Consider the following 22,125-nt stretch of genomic DNA (forward strand, 5'->3'; position numbering starts at 1 on the left):
CCTGTCATTGTCCAAGATGTAGCCACTAGTTACACGTAGCCATGGAGCACTTGAAATATGGCTGACATGACTGGGGAAATAAATATTTACTGGTTCATCTTCTTAATAGCGTTTATAATGATCTGGGGTTATTTTGCTCACTTATTTCTTCATTTGTTTATTGCCTGCCTCCCTTAGCATACAGAACAGTGCCTGGCACGTAATAGGTACTCAAAAATATTTATTGAAGGCATTGCATGAATGGAGGAAACCATTTATAATTGTTAGTCTACTGATTTTGTAGAATAATTAAGTATATGTCATTAAAAGGGAGTCATTTTTGCTAAAGTCCCCTTGGTCAGTATTTATATCACTCTCTCTAGTGATATATTCATTTCAAAATATATTGGGACAATGATGTCCATTGCATGCTAGAATTAATTTTAAGGCAAGTATTGTTGGTTGCCTTCTAGGATTTATGAATAGAGTGGCAGACAAAGATTTATACAAAATGTGTGCAAAATGGACTACTCAAGTTCCACAATGTGAATATACTTAAAGCTACCTAATTATACACTTAAAAATGGTTAAATGTTATGAATTTTATATTTATTTTGTCACATTTTTTAAAATGAAAAAATAAAAGGACTATCCAAACTTACATTAGAGCTCAAAGTATAGTGAATAGTTTCCAGGAGAATGATATATTTACCGATATAGGATCCTTTTCATGGATCCATGGCATATTTCTACTAATGTTCTTTTATTTTAGTGGCCTGCAGAGCTTCCTTCCATGCCATTCTGCTCACTCTCTTTTGTTTATCTGACACTTCCTTTTCAGGCCTCTGACTCTTCACCCTCTATGTGTCCTTTGCCAACTGTCATCTCTTTCTGTACATTGTGGTATTGCCTCATTTCAATCTTTACCACTAAGCAGATCACTCTTAAAACTCTCTCCAGCCCTGAAAGCTTTCAGCACCCAAGTTCTGCATTTCATCTGCCAGCTAGATATTTTCAAGTAATATCTCTGTTAGTAATTATCGTGTAACATATTGCCTCAAACTTAGTGGCTTAAACAAGAAACGTTAATTATCTCTCAGTTTCTGCACATGACGAATTCAAGGTGAAGATCACTGAGGACAATCTTGGAAGAGACCGTGATTGTACCCCAGATAAAGCAGAAATTCCTCATCTTGCTAAGCAAACCCACTTCATCTGCCATGGGCTGCACTATATTAATGGCATCAGTGTCCTACAGTATCCAAGCTCAACACCTTGGAGTTATCTGTGAATTTTTTTCTCTCTCCACAGCCAATTTCTTGCTAAATCCTGTTACCTCTTTCTTTTCCTTGAATTTGCTTCATTCCTTTTGTTGGTCACTTGGATCACTTCAGTAGCTTTCTCAAGGCTGCAGGCTTCATGCAGCACAGCTTTGATACTGCTCCAGCTATGTCCCCAAACCTTCACTGGGACAGAAGTCATAAAGAAAACAATGGCTAAGTTTGACAGTATAAAGCTATAAAACTTCTGTGTAACAAATAAACATCATTAATAAATTGAAAGAAAATTGACAAAATGTCAAAATATTTGTAAATATAGACTAAAGGGTGCTAGCTTTTTATAAATCAATAAAAAAACAAAACCCATACAAAAGAAGTCATACAAAAATTTCAAACTCTTTGGTAAACTAATTAATGTAAATAAATCAATAAATTATCATTTTTTGCTTATATAATTGGGGAGGATTAAAATAATATAAAAGTGGAGGAAAGCAAGTACTGTCTTTACTGATGCCCTGTCTGACAAAGAGTAAGGTCCACGATACATTGTAAAGATGGAAAAAAAAATCAGGCCACAAAAAGTCATGTGTATATATATAAAAAAAAGTTATATATATATATATGGGTGTTTATATGTGTACTGTTAATATTACATATACACACACAACATTAACGGTGATCTATGAAAATCTAAGTGGCTCGAAAGATTTTTCTCAACCTCTCTTGAGATCCTACTTCCAGATATATCCTGTTTGCCTCAAATAAATTTTTATAAAAATTCTCTTATAATCTAAGTAGCTCTTGGAAATTATGTTGTGGGTGAAGTATTGACATGGAAAATACCACAACTTTTGCTAATTGAGAAAATAGTATGTGTAGAATGACACAATCTTTGTAAAAATCTATACAATATACATATTGTATAAAATCTATACAATATATGTATACACATATTCAGGTATGCGTATACCCACAGGTATATTCACATACATACAAAGGAAAAAAGATATACTTGTTATTTTCTAGGTGGAATGTGGGATTATTAATAATTTTTGCCTTGTACTTTTACATTGTTTCACTCTTCAGATTAGTTTTGACATCCCCTCTGATTTGTTTCCTAATCTCATTTCCAACCTTCCCTCCAGGTACCCTTCTGTTTTTCCACATACACATCCTTCACACTCCAGCTTCTGTGCTTTCCTGTGGGGTTCTCACTTACAAGACGGTCTTTGCCTGCCATCAAGATCCCATTTGTTCAAGGCTGAGCTCCAGGATGCCTTCCAGGGCTTTCCCGCTCTAAACTTCTAAACTGATCTCTCTTTCTCCATAAACTCCATAGCTTTTTATTGGTACTGCAGTTATGTACTGATTGCTTTCTACTTTGATGTGCTTCAGCTGTTTATTTGATGCCTTCTCCCTTTTCTGAAATTATGTGTTTTATGCAAGCAGAATCCTTATCTCATTCATCTTGATATTCCACAGAGCACCTAATAATGCTTTGCATCAGCAGGTATTCAATAAATAGTTACTGGAGAAATGATTCACTGAATAGGTACTTTCAGGACCTCTGGCTCTATTAAGCTGGTACATACTTAGGAGGTATAAAACCATTTTAATTCTAAGTAAAGAAAAAATACTTGGGAGGTGAATTTGTTAAGGAACTCAAGGGGTTTGCTACTTTGGGTGTTCTGCTCAAGAATAAGACGCTGTTGTCATTAAATGGTTTTATTATTAACTTTTGTTGTTAAGTGTTATTACCTTGCAGCAAGTAAAGGAGAAGGGATTCACACCCAAAGCCTTGTCTCTCGAAGAGAGGCTTAGCCATTGCTTATATACACTATTTGTTTAATTACATGTTGATTTCTTCTTTGCAGTTGGCTAAATTTATCAATTTCTGGACAACCTCATCAGGTTATAGCTGCCTCTGCAAAATACTGTGCTACATTTTAACATTTAGCAAGAACAGCATTTAGTAAGAACCGCCCAGACCTTGAGACGCTTGTCCTAACAAACCCTCTGTAAAAATATATATTAATGCATTTCATAGTATCGCTCCCATTATTTAGTACAGATGATCAAAAATGGTATTTTTCTAATACAGTACAGGTTTTTTTTTTAATCCTTTTATTCATGAGCCAACTTTGTCTCTATACCATTAATAAACAATGTTATATTAGGCCTCATTATTCTCACTTTCCCATATTTCATGTTAACAAGTTTGCCTAGCAACATCTGTGTCACACAGTATTAATGTTTATTACTTCTTTCTTCCTTTCTATGTTAATGTAGTTTTTCATTATTTCTTATCTTGAGAAATTTACATTTTTTTCTCATTTCTCCAGTACCTCTCAGAAAACTCTAGACTATAGAACTTAAATTGTTTATTTTGTTACAAGAACCCAAAAGCTAATATTTTCTGTCATCCTACCATTATCAAGCATACTCTTTTATTTCTTGCCTTAAAAGAGTGTTATATGTTTTCTTGAAATAACAAAAATAAAAAATTTTTATTGTAGAAATTTTGAAAAGAATCAAAGGGTAAAATAAGACCATTTAGAGGAAAATAAAAATTACTTAAAACCTCTCTCTTAATCGCTATCAACATTATGGTGACTCTCCAGGTTATTTTTAATGCATTAATGTATTTTATAAGTTATTAGAATGATTGGTGTCATGGTGGATATACTCTTTTATAGCAGCTTTTTACACTTAGCAATATATTGTGAATATTTTATCGTGTCAGTGTTTTCATATAATAAAATATTCTTGCATGATAATATTAAATGTTCACAATAACAATAATGTTACCACATACCAGGTGTCTATTACATGTCATGCCATCCTAGGTGTTTTACATATATCAACTTCTTTAGTCCTCCCAATAATCCTGAAAACTAGATCTCATTACTCTCATTGTATAGGTGAAAGAGCTGAGGCTCAAAGAGGTTAAGCGATTTGCTCAAGGATGCACAGTAACCTAGCACATCCTTGCTCTTTCTCTGCTCTTTCCACTAGAACACATTGCTACCCTTGATTTTTAATGACTACATATTACGACATCAGGTTTAGAATATCACAATTTAACTTTTTCTACTTCCAGACAATTATGTTGTCTGATTTTTTTTTGCTTTGATTAAATACCTATATATGTAGAGTATGATTCATTTTTATTAAACAATATACATAGTATATATTATATAAGTAGATATATTTACCTATACATGTATTAAATAAAAAGGGTCTAAAAATTAACAGTAATTACCCCGAAAAAATAGGAACTCATGGAATGGATGGGGAGGAAAAAGGGAAGTTCCATTTGACCTTATTCACTTCTATCTGGCTTAAAATATTTTTAAAAATCACAAGCATGTATTTTTAAGAATATTAAGAATAAAACACTTTAATGATGGCTTTTGTATGAGAATCTTCAGGCACATTTCTGATTATTTTCTTTGGTTAAATTTTCAGAAGACATTATTAATAAGTCAAAAATAGAAGCATTTTAAAGTTCCTTATTACATACTGTAAAATTGCTTTCTCAGAAAAACTACCCATTTATAGACTTACCCATTTATATACTTACACCAGAAGTATATGAGTGTTCATTTTGCTGCTTTCTGGTTGACAGTGGGTATTAACATTCTTTTGGTCTTTGCCAGTTTCACAGAAGAAACATTCTATCAAACTTTGTTTTAGTTTTTATTCTTTAATTTCTGTGTGAAGTTGAATATTTTTTCTGTTTATCAGCTGTTTTTATTTCTTTTATTTTTTGTGAGTTGCCTATTCAGATATTTTGCCATATTTGTATTGATGTTTGCCAGAATTAATTTTTAATTAATTCTGATTAATTGCCAGAATTCTTTATATATTCAAATACAAAATTTTTGTCAAATATATTGTTAGTTTTTTTTTTTTACTTAACTTATGTTTGCTTTTAATTTTGTTTGTAATATTCTTATGAAAAATAGTTAAATTTTTTTAAGGAGCTAAATCTATCCGTCTGGTAGGAATAATTCAGTAATTTTTATTTCAAAACTCATGTACTATCTATACAATTTAAATTGGGGTGGAAGGTATTGAAGCTTAGAAAGGCTAAATAACTTACTGAAGGATACATACAGAGCAGTAAAGTTGGGATCGAGAATGTTAATTAAAAAAAATTCTTATTTCTAAATGAGGATGAGAAATTTGGAAACTCACCCATTACGTGTGCACCAATGGTAAAAGAATATTATGGAGAGGAACAGAAGGTGGGCAGCTGGACTGGAAGTCAGGGTGGAAATGACAAGTAGGCAAAGAGTCAGGAACAAGGGAGGAAAAGTAGAAATGAGGTGTGGCTACTGCATTGGCACCAAAACATTTGAAAAGTACTGTCCATAGATGACAAATAGAATAATAAGAAAATACAGTGACCATAAATGAAGTCACAAGACACAATTTTTGTTTGAAAATGAAAAATGTGGTAATCTTAATACTGAACTTTACTAGTCTCATGTGATATATGACACATTTTCATATCTTAGGTTTTATTTGTTTCTTCTCAGCAGTGATTGCTGCTGGACATTGCATTTTTATAAAGAATTCCTTTGCTGCTGAAAGATAAATATTAAAATAACTTTTCTCTAGGTGCCTAAATAATGGATACAGTATCACCAGCCCAACTGAATTAAGACAAAATTTTTATATTTTTTGATTACAGTTGACATTTAAAATTATATTAGTTTCAGATGTACCGTATAATGGTTAGATATTTATATAACTTATAAAGTGATCTTCCTAAGTCTTGTACCCACCTGATACCATATATAGTAATTACAATTTTATCGACTGAATTCCCTAAGCTGTACTTTTACATCCTGTGATTATTTTGTAACTACCAGTTTGTATTTCTTAATTTTTTCAGTTTTTTCACCCATCCTTCCAACCCCCTCCTATCTGACAACCATCAATATGTTCTCTGTATCTCTGAGTTTGTTTTTATTTTGTTTATTTTGTTTTTTAGATTCCACATATAAGTGAAATCATAAGGTATTTGTCTTTGACTTATTTCACTTAGCCTAATACCCTCTAAGTCCATCTATGTTTTTGCAAATGGTAAGATTTGATTCTTTTTTATGACCAAGTAATATTCTATTGTATATATGTACCACTTCTTATCCATTCATCTTTTGATTGGAACATTTAATACATTAACACTTAAAGTAATTATTGATAGATATATAGTTATTGCCATTTTATTAATTGTTTTCTGTTTGTTTTTGTATTTCTCTGTTTCTTATTCTCTTGCTCGCTTATATGTTGATGACTTTCTGGAGTGTTGTGTTTGGATTCTTGTCTCTTTATTTCTTGTATGTAGATTTTTGGCTTGTGGTTACCATGTGCTTTTGTATACCAAGCTATGTTTACAGCAGTCTATTTTAAGTTGATAGTCACCTAAGTTTGAACACATTCTAGAATCACTACCATTTTTACTCACCCTCTTTGTGTTTATGTTGTCATTGTTTTTTACTTCTTTTGTGCATGTATATGTGCGTGTGTGTATGTATCCTTTAATTTGTAATTACACCTGATCTTCCTACTTTTTCTTTTAATCTTTGTACTAGCTTTATTGTTAGTTGATCTACTACTTTTATTATGTTTACCTTTGTTATTGAGAATTTTTTTTCTTTGTGATATTTTCTTACTCACATTTTTAATTTTTTCCTTCTTAAAGAAATCCCTTTAACATTTCTTGTAATACTGATTTGGTGGCGATAGACCTTTTCAGCTTCTTCTTGTCTGGGACTAACTGAATTTTTAATACAGCAAAACTTAACCAGAAATATTTATTTCTTTTTGTTGATAATTATCACTGACAAACTGTTGATTAGATAGAAGGCACTTTGCTAATTCTAGAAATGTTGTTTCCTGATGTTGAGAGACTGGTTTTAGAGGTGTTGTTAAAAGCCAGTGCAATCTTGAAGAATTTTAGATAGAAGTGAGCAAAAAGCATGTTCCTGAAACCAAGTTATCTTTACAGACTATTCTGTCTCTTAATATAATTTAGATGCCCATCCAAGAAAAAGAAGCTTCAAAGAAAGAAGTCATCCTTCTGGCAAAGATGAAACATCCTAACATTGTAACCTTCTTCAGTTCATTTCAAGGTTTGACTTTCTAGCATTTTTAAAGTATTTTAATAAAGTATAGGCATGTAGACTTCTGTAAAAGATATGTTCCTGAAAACTGTGTATAGTTTTTGTGAATGGACTAGTTTTCTCTTTTACTTAAATTGTAATTTGAGACATCATCTTTATTTCTTCTCTGGTGAGTTTTTGTAGATAGCTTTCCTAAGTTTTCTTAAGTTTCCCTACCTCTCCTTAATTCTTACTCCCTCAAATAATTAATGATTGATATATTAGCTTTGCTGTAGTAAAGCTAATATATAAAGCTGTTCTCCTGAGAGAGAAAAGAACAAGACACAGAGCCCGCCACACCATCACTCTCAGAGGCCTGCTAGGATGTGACACGTTTCTCATTTTCCTTATGTGCTCACATTCCTGATGCAGAGCTGCTGCGCAGCTAACCCTGATAATGGAGTGGTTGGGGGAGTGTATACTCTGCCCACATGAAGCCCTCAAGGTTGTGTGGCAAGAATGGGGCTGTCCAGTCCTCTTACAGAGATGTAGCCAACAGCTATCTGTTATGGCCAAGCAAATGGCAAAAATAGCGGGGAAAACTTTAAAGAGGCAATTCCTTCATTTACATACCGATATATAACATCTATCTGTATCCATCACTCTACTCCAAAGGTAAGAACAAAACAAAATAAACAAACAAATAAACATGAAAAGAGCATTGATCAGAAACCATCTATTCACTTACCAAATATTTGCTGAGTGCTTACTATATGCCAGGCATTGTTCTAGGTACCCAGAATAAAGCAGTGAACAAAACAAGTGAAAATTCCTGTCCTCATGGAGCTTGCATTCTAGTGGGAAGAGACGGACAATAAACGTATACAGTACATCAGGTGTTTATAGGCTGTGACAGGGCTGTAAATGCCCTTAGTTCACCGTGGGATGTCCCCCATCTCAGCACTCAGCACTGAGGGTGCTCAGATTCATAGGTGGTAAGTAGTTAATGAAGCAGGAGCGTTACCTGGATATCTATAAGCAACATCTGGGGGCTAAAAATAAGTAAATAAATAAACACTATTTTCTGAGCTTTTACACTGTGCAAAATACTATGTTTCTTACAAATGAAAACCACCGCATTCAAAAGAGTTCTCTGTGTGAAGCCTTCTTTGACTCCTGGGTGTTTAAAAGAGCTCTCAGGTTTCTTCTGAGGTCTTCCTTGGAGCCAAGCAGTACCCGTGAGCAGGAGTTGTGTTAAAACACTTTTAGGGGGCAGCCACTAAATAAAGTGTCCACATTTCTGGTCATCGATTCCTAACAAAGAGACGATCTTTCTTCTCAGTCTTTGGGTTATTATTGTAACTCCCTATTATTATTAATATTAATAATTACATTATTATTGTCTGACTACCTCTTATTCATCCTCAGCCCTCCTCTGAGATCACAGTTCAGAAATTAGCCCTTTTACTGATCTTGCCAAGCACCTTGTCTTTGTGCACATATGTCTATTTATATAAGCAATTCTGAATTGGTTTGACATTTGTCTCCTTTTTAGATAGAACACTAAATGGATTTTTTTGCTCACCACTTGATCCTCAGCTTTTGGCACATAGTAGGTGCTCAGTACACATTTGCCAAATGAGTGCATGGACTTTAATAGATTGGAGTATATCTTTATACCATGCAAAATGGATAGCAAGGACAGCTTACCCTGGATACTGTTATAAAATTAGTCATTTTTACAATATAAATAACCTCTGCTGAGTCCGTTAATGTTGTAAGCTTAAATTTTATGATAGCTTTTTTTTTTAAAGTAGAGCACCCCTGTGTTTAGAAAAACTAGAGCTATTGTGATGCCTTTGAGTTTGCCTGGAGATTTTTGGGACTCTCTAATAGCTTATCTGAAAACTATTAGAGAGTGTATGTAAAGCCTCTGCTTGCCCTTAGGCAACTTATTTCTGAACCGAAGAACCCCAGCTATAGTTCATTAAATATTTGACTACAGAGAGTATAAAGTTTTGTAGGTTTGAAGCAATATACGAAAATAAGGAGAATGTGGTGAGATTTTCCTAAGGCTACATTAATTCCACTTAAATTTCTTAAGTAAATATTTAGCAAGTACCTGCTATACACCAAGCCTGTTCTAGGTTTCAGTGATATATCATGGGGAACAAAATAGGAAAAAAATCTCTTCACTCTTTTCTGTTCCTGCATAACAGTGACCACATTGTTAATGGCTTAAACCAACATCCACTTATTATTTCCTGGTTTCTCTAGGTCAGAGGTCTGGGCTTGGCTTAGCTGGATTCTCTGCTCAGGGCCTCACATAGTTGAAATCAAGAAGTCAACTGGGGCTGCTCTCTCATCTGAGGCTCATAGTTCTCTTCCATGCTTATTCAGCTTATTGGCAGAATTCATGTACTTGTAAATGTAGGTCTGAGGTGTCTGCTTTCTTGCTGGCTGGTATGGTGGTGGGTGGTTCTCTGCTTCTAGATAGATGCCAACTTCCCTTCCCTGCCACGTGGCCCTTTCATAGGCCCTTTCCTGCATGGAATCCCTCACTTCCTCTGTCTCTGACCTCTAGACCCAGATACAAATGGCTCCTGTGATTAAGTCAGGCCTACCCCGACAATATCTTGTTCTATTAAAATCAGCCAATTAGTAAGTTTCATTATATCAGCAAAATCCCCTTTGTTAACATAATTCTGAGAGTGACATACCATCATATTTATAGATACTGCCCTCACTCAAGGGGAGGAAGGTATAAAAGGTGTGTGCACTAGAGCCACCTAAGAACCTGCCTGCTATAACTTTGGAGCTTATATTTTAGGGGGAAAGGGTGGAGAAAGACATAATAAATGTCAACATAATAAATACAATCAAGATAGTATGTTAGAAAGTGATAAGAGCTGTGGGAAAATAAAATAGGGTGAGGCAGGAGTGGAGAGAATGGTTTTAAATAGGGTGGTCAGGATGGGCTTTACTGTGAAGATGACATCTGAGCAAAGGCTTGAAGAGCCATGCCGATGTCTGTACAAGAGATTTCTAGGCAAGAGGAACAGTCACTGCAATGGAATGAGGCAAGAGCACATTATGAGTCCACTGATTGGAGTACTGCATATTCTTCTTTACATAGGCTGCTCCCCTCATTTCTAATTTCTAATTTCTTTAGAGCCGAGTAAGAATTTACAGATACTCTGCGCCCAGTCCTTTTAAAGCTTTCCCAGTTATTTTCCACTTGTCCCATTCAACAATTAAGTCAATGACTTAATTGTTTTTTAACTACTCACTTTTAGAGCCTTCAAAGAATTCAGTGTAGTTTTTGTAGAAATAATCACATCTTTCTTTTCCCATTCATATTTCATTAGTTATGTAATAAATACAATAACAAGTATAATTAGCATAAAGAGATTTGAGAACAAGCATGACCTCAGTAAGAATCAGTGGGAGAAGAGGTACCTGGGCATAGCAAAGAGTCTGATAGCCACCAGTGGAAACCTTGAGTGGGCAGCCATAGCGGAGTGTGCCCATTAATCTAGTGAGTCCTCAATAACATGGTTAAATAAGTGCCATATAAATAAAAGTTTATGCCCAAATTCAAGAAGGTCTATTTATTCTTCTTGGAGTGCTGGGAAAGACTCACAGCTGCTATTTTACAGCAGATTTCTAACCTTCAGGAATGTATTAATAATAATAGCTAACATTTTTTTTTAACTGTCATTATGTGTAGGCATTGTTCTAAACATTTGACATGGATTAACTCATTTAATCATTGCAACAATCCTAAGAAGAGTTTCAATATTATTATCTCCATTTTACAGATGAGGTAATGAGGCACAGGGAAATTAAAATAACTTGCTTAGAGCCACCGAGCTAAGAAATTTAAGTGGTGAAGTGAGATTAGAACCCAGTCCATCTTGATTCTATAGCCAGAGTTTTATGTATATTACATTTTTCTGTTATAGTCTCCATCTTCTGGAACTTGAAAGGTAGATGATTCGTAAATATCTGAAACCCCTCCAGAACTGAATGATGCCTTTTCTTACAGAGAACAACAGGCTGTTTATTGTGATGGAATATTGTGATGGTGGAGATCTCATGAAAAGAATCAGTAGACAACGGGGAGTGTTGTTTAGTGAAGATCAGGTAAAAAACACTTCTATACACTTCTAATTTTTAAAAAAATTTATATGGGAGGGTGTTACATTTATAATGCCACAAGTAATATACTGCATTTAGGTGAAGCATGTTTTCTGGCAGAGAAATTCAAACCACGACATAGTAGATCAATATTCTTGATAGATTTGGTCCAGAACATGTTTGCAATTGAACTTAAATTGAATCTCTTTTTGAGAGTGAAGTTCGCCTGTGAAAAGATAGTGTTTTATTTTTGAACAATCTCATGTAGCTGTCCCTGAGATAAATCTTCATGGCTAAAAAAAAAATCTGAATGTAGATGTTCCTTAGCCATTTTAAATGTGATATATTTATAGCTTCATTCTTCTTCCTTTTACTATTTGGTACCCTGTGTTAAAATAGCTATACCACTTTGCTAAGGAGGATAGAAGCTCTTCTTAGCAATAGCTGTTTTGTTTCATTGGTTATTGAGAGAGAAGCAAAAAAGTGAAGAACGATGGCCTTAATTTTCATTTTCTCTGTCAAACACATTCTTCTATACTCTGAGCTTCCTTTGGAAACCTCTTGGGAGTTGTTCTCATGAAGGAGACAGGTGTGTGTGTGTGTGCGTGTGTGTGTGTGTGGGGGGGAGAAGATCTGAATCAGGGCCTGCGTGATTGATGGGTCTCAAGCAGTGCCTAGGAACAGCCCACTATCTCTCTTTAGGCCATGTTTCCTTGGTCTTTTAGCATTTAAGAGCATCATGCCCATACAACTTCTTCCTAGAGTTAAAATGGAATATTTTGAATGTATCAATGATTAAAGAATCGACACCTCTAACCTCTTGAATTTAAGTATTTTTTCTATGCTTATTTACATTATATATTAAATTCCATCTTTGCAGAAAACCTCCTTTCTTCCTATCTAGGTATTATTTTGCCACATTTAATAAAAATGCTTCTCTATAAAATTTTAAATTTTAATTTCCCGTTGTTGGGAGAGAACTAAAGTTACAACTGAATTGTAGTGTCTGGAATATGGCTTTTTTTCCCTATTAATTTCCTCTTTCTGTATCATTTGGAGGATAGAGAACAAATAAAATTTTAGAATAGTTTAAATGAATCTCTATAGGCATAGAACACATTTTACTAAAGAGACTCATGACCAGCTAAGGTAAATCATGACTAAGAAAATTAAACTTTAAAAAGTTTAAAAGTAACATTTTGTTTTTATATCATACACATATGCATTGGTATTTCACTAAAAATTTTTAATATCCTTACATATTATCCATTTCTTTCTCTTTATCTCTCTGCCTTTGGCATCATCCTTCCACTGAAAAGGAAAAAACAATGGCACCAACATTATCAAGAGACAGGGCTGCTTGTCTATTTTCCTGATGCAGTTAGAGACCCAGTGTTAAGAAAAAAAGAAAATCACGACCAGCCTTCTGCTCTCCCTTGCTTCTGTTTGTCTTGTGTATGTGGTGTTCCCTTCAATGCCAACATGATTGGATTGCTTTACACTTCCATTGTTTTGGCTGTAAAAAGAAAATAATATGATAAGGTGGTATATCAATTAGCTTCATTCGTAGAAACACACCTACATAAGTATATTATTTCTCTTTTTGCATATTATCCTGAAGACACTTCAGCGACCACCAGACTACTCACTAGTTTTGTTTTATGTTCCCTGTATAGATTCTGAGCTGGTTTGTGCAGATTTCTCTGGGACTAAAACATATTCACGACAGGAAGATCTTACACAGGGACATAAAAGCACAGGTAACAGCTCAGAGAAAAGACCAAGACAGAACTGATCTTTTGTTTTCTCGAAATCTCTCAAACAACATAGCATTTTCTCCATTTATAGAACATTTTTCTTAGCAAGAATGGAATGGTTGCAAAGCTTGGGGACTTTGGTATAGCAAGAGTCCTGAACAAGTAAGTACTTTTAAAATCTTTTTTTTCCTATTCATAACTACCAAAAAATATATTTTTTAGGCATCATAAATTAAGAAGATATTAAAGGCTTGGTTTCCATATAATTTTAGATAACTGTTTATATACATCTACTAAATTATTCAGACTATTTACCTTGAGATAAAAATACCCAAAATAAATCTTGGTATAATAGAATGATGGTGGCAATGTATAGTGTGATTTAAACTTATCAAATGATATGTAACTTTAATATGCAGAAAGCTAGTGAGAATTTAGTAAAACAGGCAAGTTCACACATGCCAGGGAAAATATATTGGTGTAACTGTTTTGGGGGACAATTTGGTGGTAATATCAAGAGATTTTAAATGTTCTATTTTTGGTAATTTGTTCTAAGGGAATACTTTGAAATGTGGAATCATTTAAATGCCTAATAATTGGGAAATGATTGAATGTAATAGAATTTGGTATAGCCAGTACCGGAGTATTATATAGTCACTAACATTTGTGATTTGAAGACTTTTTGATGGTATGAAGAAATATTTGTTATATTAGGTGAAAAATGTAATTCTGAATTTTAAATATACTACGATCACAGTATTGTGAAAAATATGCATGGCAAAAAGACAGGAAAGAAATATATCAGAATTTTAACAGTAATTGTTTTGGGGTGGTAAGATTATGAATAATTTTATTCTTCTTTATTCATTTTCACATTTTCCAAAATTTAGGTCAAGAGATTGCATTGCTTTGAAAATTGGAAAGTGGGGACTCTTTCTACATCTGGGAGATTTTTGCAATATGATGATTGTACCTCCTTGTGGAGTTTTTAGGCCATAAAGTTTTTTAATGTGTAGATTTTAGGAAGGTTTAAAAATCAACTATTTCTGTTATTCTGTTATCAATGTACAGTACGTTTTTCTTTATTTTAATATGTGCATGCATCAAACTTTGTTACCTATTTTTATACTTTTTTCTTGCATGTCCATATCTTAAGCCTTTTTTTTTACTCCAGTAATAAACCGTGTTATTTTACTATTTAATTATTAGTTCCATGGAACTTGCTCAAACTTGTGTTGGAACACCTTACTACCTGTCTCCAGAGATTTGTCAGAATAAACCCTACAACAATAAATCGTGAGTTGCTGACTATAGGTTTGAAAGTCTCAGTAAAATCTGATGGATTCTCTCTTTCTTATGGTACTTTTGTAATTTCATTTTCTTCATGTGTGAAATGGGGATCCCAGTGACTGTCTCTGGCCACTTCAGTGTTCCCAGAAGTTTTTGAGCTAATTTAGAAAAAAGCAATTTTTCTTTATTTAAAGATACAAGTGATGGAAAGGATAATGTTGAAAATTGCAGTAATTGTGATGTTCCATCTTTGTATTTGATTTTCATATTGTCTAAGCACTATTTAATTTATTGCAGAAAAGTATTGTAGGTGGGCTAGATAGAAGGCAGCATGGTCTGGTGATGGAATATTGGATTAGGAGCTTGGAATCCTAGTCTTGTGTAGGGGTTCAGAATGAATTACCCCAGGATGCCTCAGTGGTATGTGGATTATTTTGAGCTAAAGGCAACCAAGACCCTGCGGGTTCAAGAGAAACTTCTGCTCTCTCTTAATTACCTAGAAAAATTTAAATTAGAGGCCTTGCCCATAATAAGAGATTATCAGAAATAACCTTTTTGACCTTTTCATAGGGCAGGGCAAACTTCTAATTACCGAATGTCTGCTCTTCTTATGTCTTCAATGACCTTCCTCCCCTCTGAAGCCCCAGGGTACTTTGCCTCATCCTTAGCTCACAATGTCATGCATATCTCATTTTCCCTTTCTGCCTCTGAACCTCTCATATATGTGGCGTCTCTGACTCTCTCATGTATGTAGGATTCCCATATGTACATATAGAATTAAATTTGGTTATTTTCTCATATTAGTTTGTCTCATGTAGATTTAATTATTAGACCAACTGGAAGAACCTTGAGGATAGAGGAAAGTTTCTTCCTTCTCCCAGTTGGCTCTGTCATCAGCTTGACCAAGTTAGTGGACCCCTCTGGACCTCAGTTCCCCTACCAGAAACAACAAGTGTTGGCTAGGTACTCATTAAGGTAGCTTTAAAACCCAACACGTCTTTAAGTATGTGATACCAGAGCCTAGTTCTCAGGAGTAGTGTTGATTTACACAATGATAAAAGATGAAGATGAGGTAGTTTTTACTTCCATGTAAGGAGAAGGAAAAATTTCACTTTTCAAAGCTGGCTGCCAGTTGAACCAGTTGGCCTAGTAGAAGACTGAATTCCTTTTATGAGTTAATTGTCCATTTGTTTAGGAAAATACCTGAGGGATATTTGGCTGTCTGACTTTGAAAGATAAATGGAATGCAAAGACTAGTTGGTAGAGATTTATAAAAAAAAGTTGTAAACATTTCTTTGCAAAATAAAAGAACAGGCATCTTGGGGAGCTATCCCCTGGCACCAAGAAAGGGTTTGGCCTTAAGTTTGGCCTCAGCGAGTGTAGGGCTGGGTGGAAAGGCAGGCTGTCCAGAGCAGAGTTTAGTGCTGCTGCGGGCTGAGAGGCCCAGGTTAAGCAGCACTGTTTTCTTGACTTGTACTGTTTTTTAAGAATTTGAGTCAACATTCATATATACTGATTTAGTACTTCTGATAATTAAGAATTTAGCAATGATCAGCTGTCACTTTTAGACCAGGAAATCATTCTCAGGGTCACCACAGTCCTCACCACACTGAGGGAGGCGTAGGCATGCAAACGTTCCCACCCAGTCAGGTGGCTTCATTCCCTGCAGGACCTCTGTAGGCACATGAATTCACTGCTCTGGCTACAGAGAGCACTCTGGGACAGAGGAGGAGTTTGGGCCTAGGGAAAACCAGGTAAAGAAAATTTTCTGTAATGGTGGGAAATAGTCAGTGAGTTTCTAAAAACTCTATACATTTGAAGTTGTTTCCTACCTATTGTGTGATCACCATTCATTGTACTCACACCTTTAGTATGTCTCTCTGCTCCTCCTGCCCACACACTCAAAGGAAGTGTTGCTAAATAGTAGAGCTGTTTACCTCTCATTATATTTTCTTTGGTCTCTTGGATTTAATTATGCCTTTTCTATAAGATAACTCCTTATTAAACCAATTTCGTGTAAATACTATGTACTAAGTACTAAAGAGCAAATCTCTAGTTATATATCGTAAGCACATTTTCCAAGTTTATTGAGTACCAGATACTGTGTTCATCACTTTGGTTCTGTCAATAGCCTTGATAGAATATGTTTTTCTAAATCAACCAAAATTTATTTTTTGAATCAAAACAAATCTCTGAGTCCTGCCTCCCTCTAGATTGTTCAAAATTCTGTACTCATTTTCTTTGAGTGCATGATGTTGAAGTAAATATTGAGCCATCATATCGTAGCCAGTTTTGTATACGTTTTCAGTGCTCGGATTCTGACAAACTATAAATTGTTTTTATTTTACCTCTTATATTAGTAAAAATAAGAATTGATACTGTATCTGAAAACATTTCTAAAAATTAATCAATCTATATAAAACTGTAAAGATATACAAATGTAAGGCGCTGTAAGGATAAGGCTTTTATTAAGAACGATGGATATTTTTTGGCACATAAACTCTTATCTTCTCCAGGGATATTTGGTCTCTTGGCTGTGTCTTATATGAGCTCTGCACACTCAAGCATCCTGTAAGTATGTTATTTGTCAGATTAATCTTGAATTATCAAAACTATATAAATGAAATTAACTTCTGAGATAAAAAGATTAATGTTTTGTTTTACTAGACTGTTAAAAATTATGTGGACAAGCTATTAAGAAGGGAGATCTATATAAATTGACATGGAAAGATGTCCAAGCTATATTATAAAGTAAAAGACCTAAGTTGGAGAATAGTATATATCGCATATTTCCATTAAAAATAAACTGTGTGCAGATGTATATAATCAGCAAAGGGAAAAGGCATGGGGCCAAGTCTGAAGGAAACCAGGCACATGCTTCCCAGAGCCTCTCTCCAGTAATCACATAGTCTTGCCTTATTCCTCTAGCAACAAGTTGTGACAACATATGTGAAATATTGCCTGCCAGAGAAGCTCATTAAAGACCCAGTGCCCAGGTTTTTATTGGGGACTGGTATGTAGGTACCCTCTGCCTGGCATGTACCAAGCTTCCAGCCTCCCAGGAAGAAAACAGGTGTTCAGTATAAACATATTGTTTACATAAACAATGTTGGCAAGGAGAGCCACTGCGAACATTCAGGGAATGGTGGGAACTCTCCTTAAGGCTAAGTTTCCAGACATCAGCCAAGGGCCAATATTGTAAGCAGGCCTTTCTGTGTGGAATAGTCTTAGGCCTACTGTGTTAACTCTTCTATACAGCTGCTGTCATCATCATCATCATTATTATTATCCAAGGCCACACAGCTAGTAAGTGTCTTACCAAAAACTGTATCTTTACTGCCACACCATGCTGCCGAACATTATTATTACAGTCATGCATTGCTTAACATTGGTGACACATTCTGAGAAATGCATTGTTAGGTGGTTCATCACTGTGCGAACATCTTGGAGAGCACTTACACAGACCTGGAAGGTAGGCCTACTACACACCTGCACTATATGGTATTGCCTATTGCTCCTACTGCAATGAATACCGTAGGCAATTATAATACAATGATATTTGTGTGTCTAAACATAGAAAAAAGATACAGTAAAAATAATGTATAAAAGATAAAGTGTGTATGTGTGCATGTGTGTGTGCAGGGATGGACAGAGGGTAGGTTCATGGGCTCCTTTCCTCCCCAGCCCGCACTCCTGCTGTTACCAACTGCAGGCCCCCATCACAGGCAGACACAGGGCAGGTGGACAGCATGCTCAGCCTCCTTGTCTATTTAAACCACCCAGAGCTGGCAGTAATTAAACATCACAGTTGGGTCCAGCCTTTCCTTTCAATATCATAAATAAACTTTTGCTTATAATCCATTACAGTTTTATTGGCCCACCATCATAATTGTGGTCTGTCATTGACTGAAACGTTGTTACATAATACATGACTGTATGTGTAAGTAATTGATGATTTCATACAATGGAAGATTTTCTGGTTTATGAAGAATTTTTGAGGAAGTCCTTATATTAATTTAAAAAGCAAGCTGTAAGTCAGGAGGCAAAATGGCATAAATGATAGAAGCTTCATTCATCCCCTCTTGTGACCGCATCAAAATTGAGATGGAAACGAGGAGCAAACAGCAATCAAAGTCGCCTGAGGTTCTAGATGAACAAGCCCTACAACTAGGGAGAGAAATAAGAAATCACCCTGCAACGGTTGGAGGTAGGAGGAGGTGAAGACTCTAGGCTGCCCAGTCCCCGGCAGCTGAATGAGACAGAGGCTGCGGCAGCTGCAGACACCTCTTGAAGGGGCCGCGTCCACAGGTGAAATTTCACGGTGATGGACCAGCTCACTCTGAGCACCAGTGCTGGGTTGCCTGCTGGGGGGACACCAGAGATTTATAGGGGGACACTTAGCTGTCAGAGCAAGAGTCAAAGTGAGGCTCTCTCCCAGACAGACAGAAGTGCCAGTGGTATCCATTGTTCCTCTTTTGAGCCCTTCCCGCTCCCAGTCAGTGGACACAGCGCCTCCATTGCTGAAATGTCATCAAACTGGATAACAGAGGTCTCTCTGCCCAGAGGATTCCCTGAAACTCCGCCTTCCCCAGCTCACTACCCCACCTAAGCCACATCTAGCTGTGCTCCGTGAGTCCAGTGCTCTTTGCTGAGCAGTGCCAAGACTCACACTGGTGGCAACTGACCTCAGTTTCTGGCAGGGCTTCTTGAAGCAACTCTAAGCACAGCATCTGTGAATTGGTTGCTGAATCTTAACAGGTGGCCCCAGAGGGAAACAGGCTGGGGCTAAACTTGATCTACAACTGAACCCCTCTCAGGATTGTGCTGCTGGGCACCTACTACACAAAGCCACGCTAGTAAGACTGGGAGGCTTAGGAGCTTTGCTTAGTACATAGAAATAGACACAGAAAGGCAGCCAAAATGGGAAGACAAAGAAGCAGAAACCATATGAAGGAACAGAACAGAGATCCGGAAATAATGGAGTCAAACAATCTAACAGATGCACAGTTCAAAACAATGGTTATAAAGATGCTCAATAAAATCAAGGGAAGTGTAGATGAATTCAGTGAGAACTTTAACAAAGAGATAAAAAACATAAAAATGGAAATGGAGATTATAAAAGGGAACCAGTCAGAAATTAAGAATAAATTATCTGAGATGAACAGTATATTAGAGGGAATCAATAGAGTGGAGGAAGAAAAGAATTGAACCACCAATATAGAGGATGGGGAAGCCAAGGTCACCCAATCAGAATGGCAAGAAAAAAGAAGCCAAGAATGTAATAATAATTTAAGGAGTATTTGGGACAACATAAAGTGTAAAAACATTCATGTAATAGGGGTATCTGAAGGAGGAGAGGGAGAACAAGAAGTAGAAAAGCTATTTGAAGTAATAATGATGGAACTCTTTCCTAACTTGGTGAAGGAAATTGACATACAACCCCAGGAAGCTCAGAGAGTCCCCAAAACCAGGAACCCAAAAAAGCCCACACTAAGACACATCATAATTAAAATGCCAAAGGTTAAATACACAGAGAGAATCTTAGAAGCAGCAAGAAAAAAATCAATTAGTTACTCATAAGACTGGCAGCTGATTTTTCAAAAGAAACTATGCTGGACAGAAGGGCCTGGCCCAAAATACTAAAAGTGTTGAAAACCCAGGACCTCTTTATCCAGCAAAGCTATCATTTATCCAGCAAAGCTATCATTTCGAGTCGAAGGACAGATAAAGACAAAAATAAACTAAAGGAATTTATCAATACCAAACCAGTATTACAGGAAATGTTGGAGGGACTTCTTTAAGAAGAAAAAGCATGTATCAAAAACATGAATACAGAATGGTAACAGCTACACTCCTATGAACAAGTACCTCAAATAGAAAAGAATTAAGTTCTCCAACCAAAAGATAGGAAGCTGAATGGATAAGAAAGCAAGACCCCTACCTATGCTTCCTACAAGAGACTCACTTCAGATTGAGGGGCATACACAGACCAAAAAGAAGGAGATGGAAAAAGATATTGCCTTGATGGACTTTGAGGGTATTGCACTGTCAGAGAAAGACAAATACCACATTATTTCACATACACGTAGAATTTAAAGAACAAAATAAACTACAACAAAAACAGAAGTAAACTAACTCATAGATACACAGAATGTTATGAGGTCTACTAGGTGGGAGAGAGGTTGGGAAGACCGTGAAAAAGGGCAAAGGGATTAAGAAGTACAAATGGATAGATACAAAATAGTCATGGAGGTATAGGTGTAGCATAAGGAAAATAGTCAACACTGTTGTAAGAAATATGTAAAGGGGAAGAGCGATACTTGATTTAATGAAGTGACCACTTTGTGAGTTATATAGATCTCTAATCACTAGGCTGTACAACTGAAACTAATATATTATTGTATGCCAACTATAAATAAAAAAAGTCATCGAGTTGTACAATGTAAATATGAGCAACTTATTACCTATTATATTTCAATAAAGCTGGGAAAAAAATTTTTTAAAGCAAGATGTAAAATTTTGTATCATTGTGACCGCAACTCTATAAAACAAATATAATTTTTAAAAAATATTAGAAGGAAATATAACTCTGGGTAGTAAAATTTATAAAGTTTTTTCCCTGTTTGTAACTTCCTGTACCTTCCAGTTTTTTATAATGAGTAAATATTATTTTATAAAAAGAAAAAAATTAAAACTAAAAAAATCTTGCCTTAAATAACATGCCATCTCATTGAATAATTGCGTGTAATATCTACTCTGAAATATTAGTTGATAGAAACAATTTAGGATGGAACATGATGCTTCTAATTGAAGCTTTAAAGCATTGTTTTGTTTCATAATACTACTTTAAATACTAGTATTGAATTTTTCCCTAATTTAGGATTATTATTTCTGTCCTTTCAGTTTGAAGGCAACAACTTACACCAGCTGGTTCTGAAGATTTGTCAAGCACGTTTTGCCCCAGTATCTCCAAGGTTTTCCCGTGACCTTCGGTCCTTGATATTTCAGCTCTTTCAAGTATCTCCCCGAGACCGGCCATCTATTAATTCCATTTTGAAAAAGCCCTTTTTAGAGAATCTTATTGCCAAATACCTGACTCCTGAGGTGAATTTTGAGGTATTTCTGTCTGGATTTTCACAGAGATTTCAATTAGCAGGTCCTTGACACATGTGTTTGGTTTTAGATCATTCAGGAAGAATTCAGTCACACCCTCACACATAGAGCAAGATCATCAGCTTCTAAACCTGCTGGGAAGCTGGTCCTAGGTAAGAATGATTTAACTATGCAATAAAAAAAACATTTATTACTTGTATCTCATCTTGTGAGTCACACTAACATTAGCAGGGAAATTCCACCAAATGTATTGGACGTGGATATTTAAAAATATGAGCAACATAAGCAGGAGAAAAATCATCTTCCAGTGGTGACTAGTGGGTGCGCTTATATAGCTGGCTCATGTATGACCTGGAGGAGTCATCTCCTCTCTACTCATAAGTCAGGAACACTTCATGGAGCAGTATATTTGCTAATGAAGAGATGTTTGAGGAGGTAGAATCCAAACTTGTA

The 22,125-nt window shown here is 35.5% G+C and overlaps 1 protein-coding gene across 9 annotated transcripts in view; it reads left to right on the forward strand.

Annotated features, from left to right (window-relative positions):
* LOC102893235 (serine/threonine-protein kinase Nek5) overlaps positions 1-22,125 on the forward strand; it is a 66,218-nt gene that overhangs the window by 2,209 nt on the left and 41,884 nt on the right. For 6 of the 9 annotated variants that reach the window (XM_015587087.2, XM_015587092.2, XM_015587089.2 and 3 more), the window contains 8 exons: positions 7,306-7,402; positions 11,421-11,518; positions 13,189-13,272; positions 13,361-13,431; positions 14,479-14,565; positions 17,076-17,130; positions 21,463-21,663; positions 21,743-21,824. In XM_015587087.2, coding sequence (XP_015442573.1) covers positions 7,306-7,402; positions 11,421-11,518; positions 13,189-13,272; positions 13,361-13,431; positions 14,479-14,565; positions 17,076-17,130; positions 21,463-21,663; positions 21,743-21,824 — 775 coding nt within the window. The other 3 variants (XM_015587091.2, XM_015587090.2, XM_025044774.1) reach the window with 3 other exon arrangements.

This window comes from Pteropus alecto, unplaced genomic scaffold (assembly GCF_000325575.1).
Source record: "Pteropus alecto unplaced genomic scaffold, ASM32557v1 scaffold413, whole genome shotgun sequence".
In the NCBI taxonomy this organism is placed as follows: domain Eukaryota; kingdom Metazoa; phylum Chordata; class Mammalia; order Chiroptera; family Pteropodidae; genus Pteropus; species Pteropus alecto.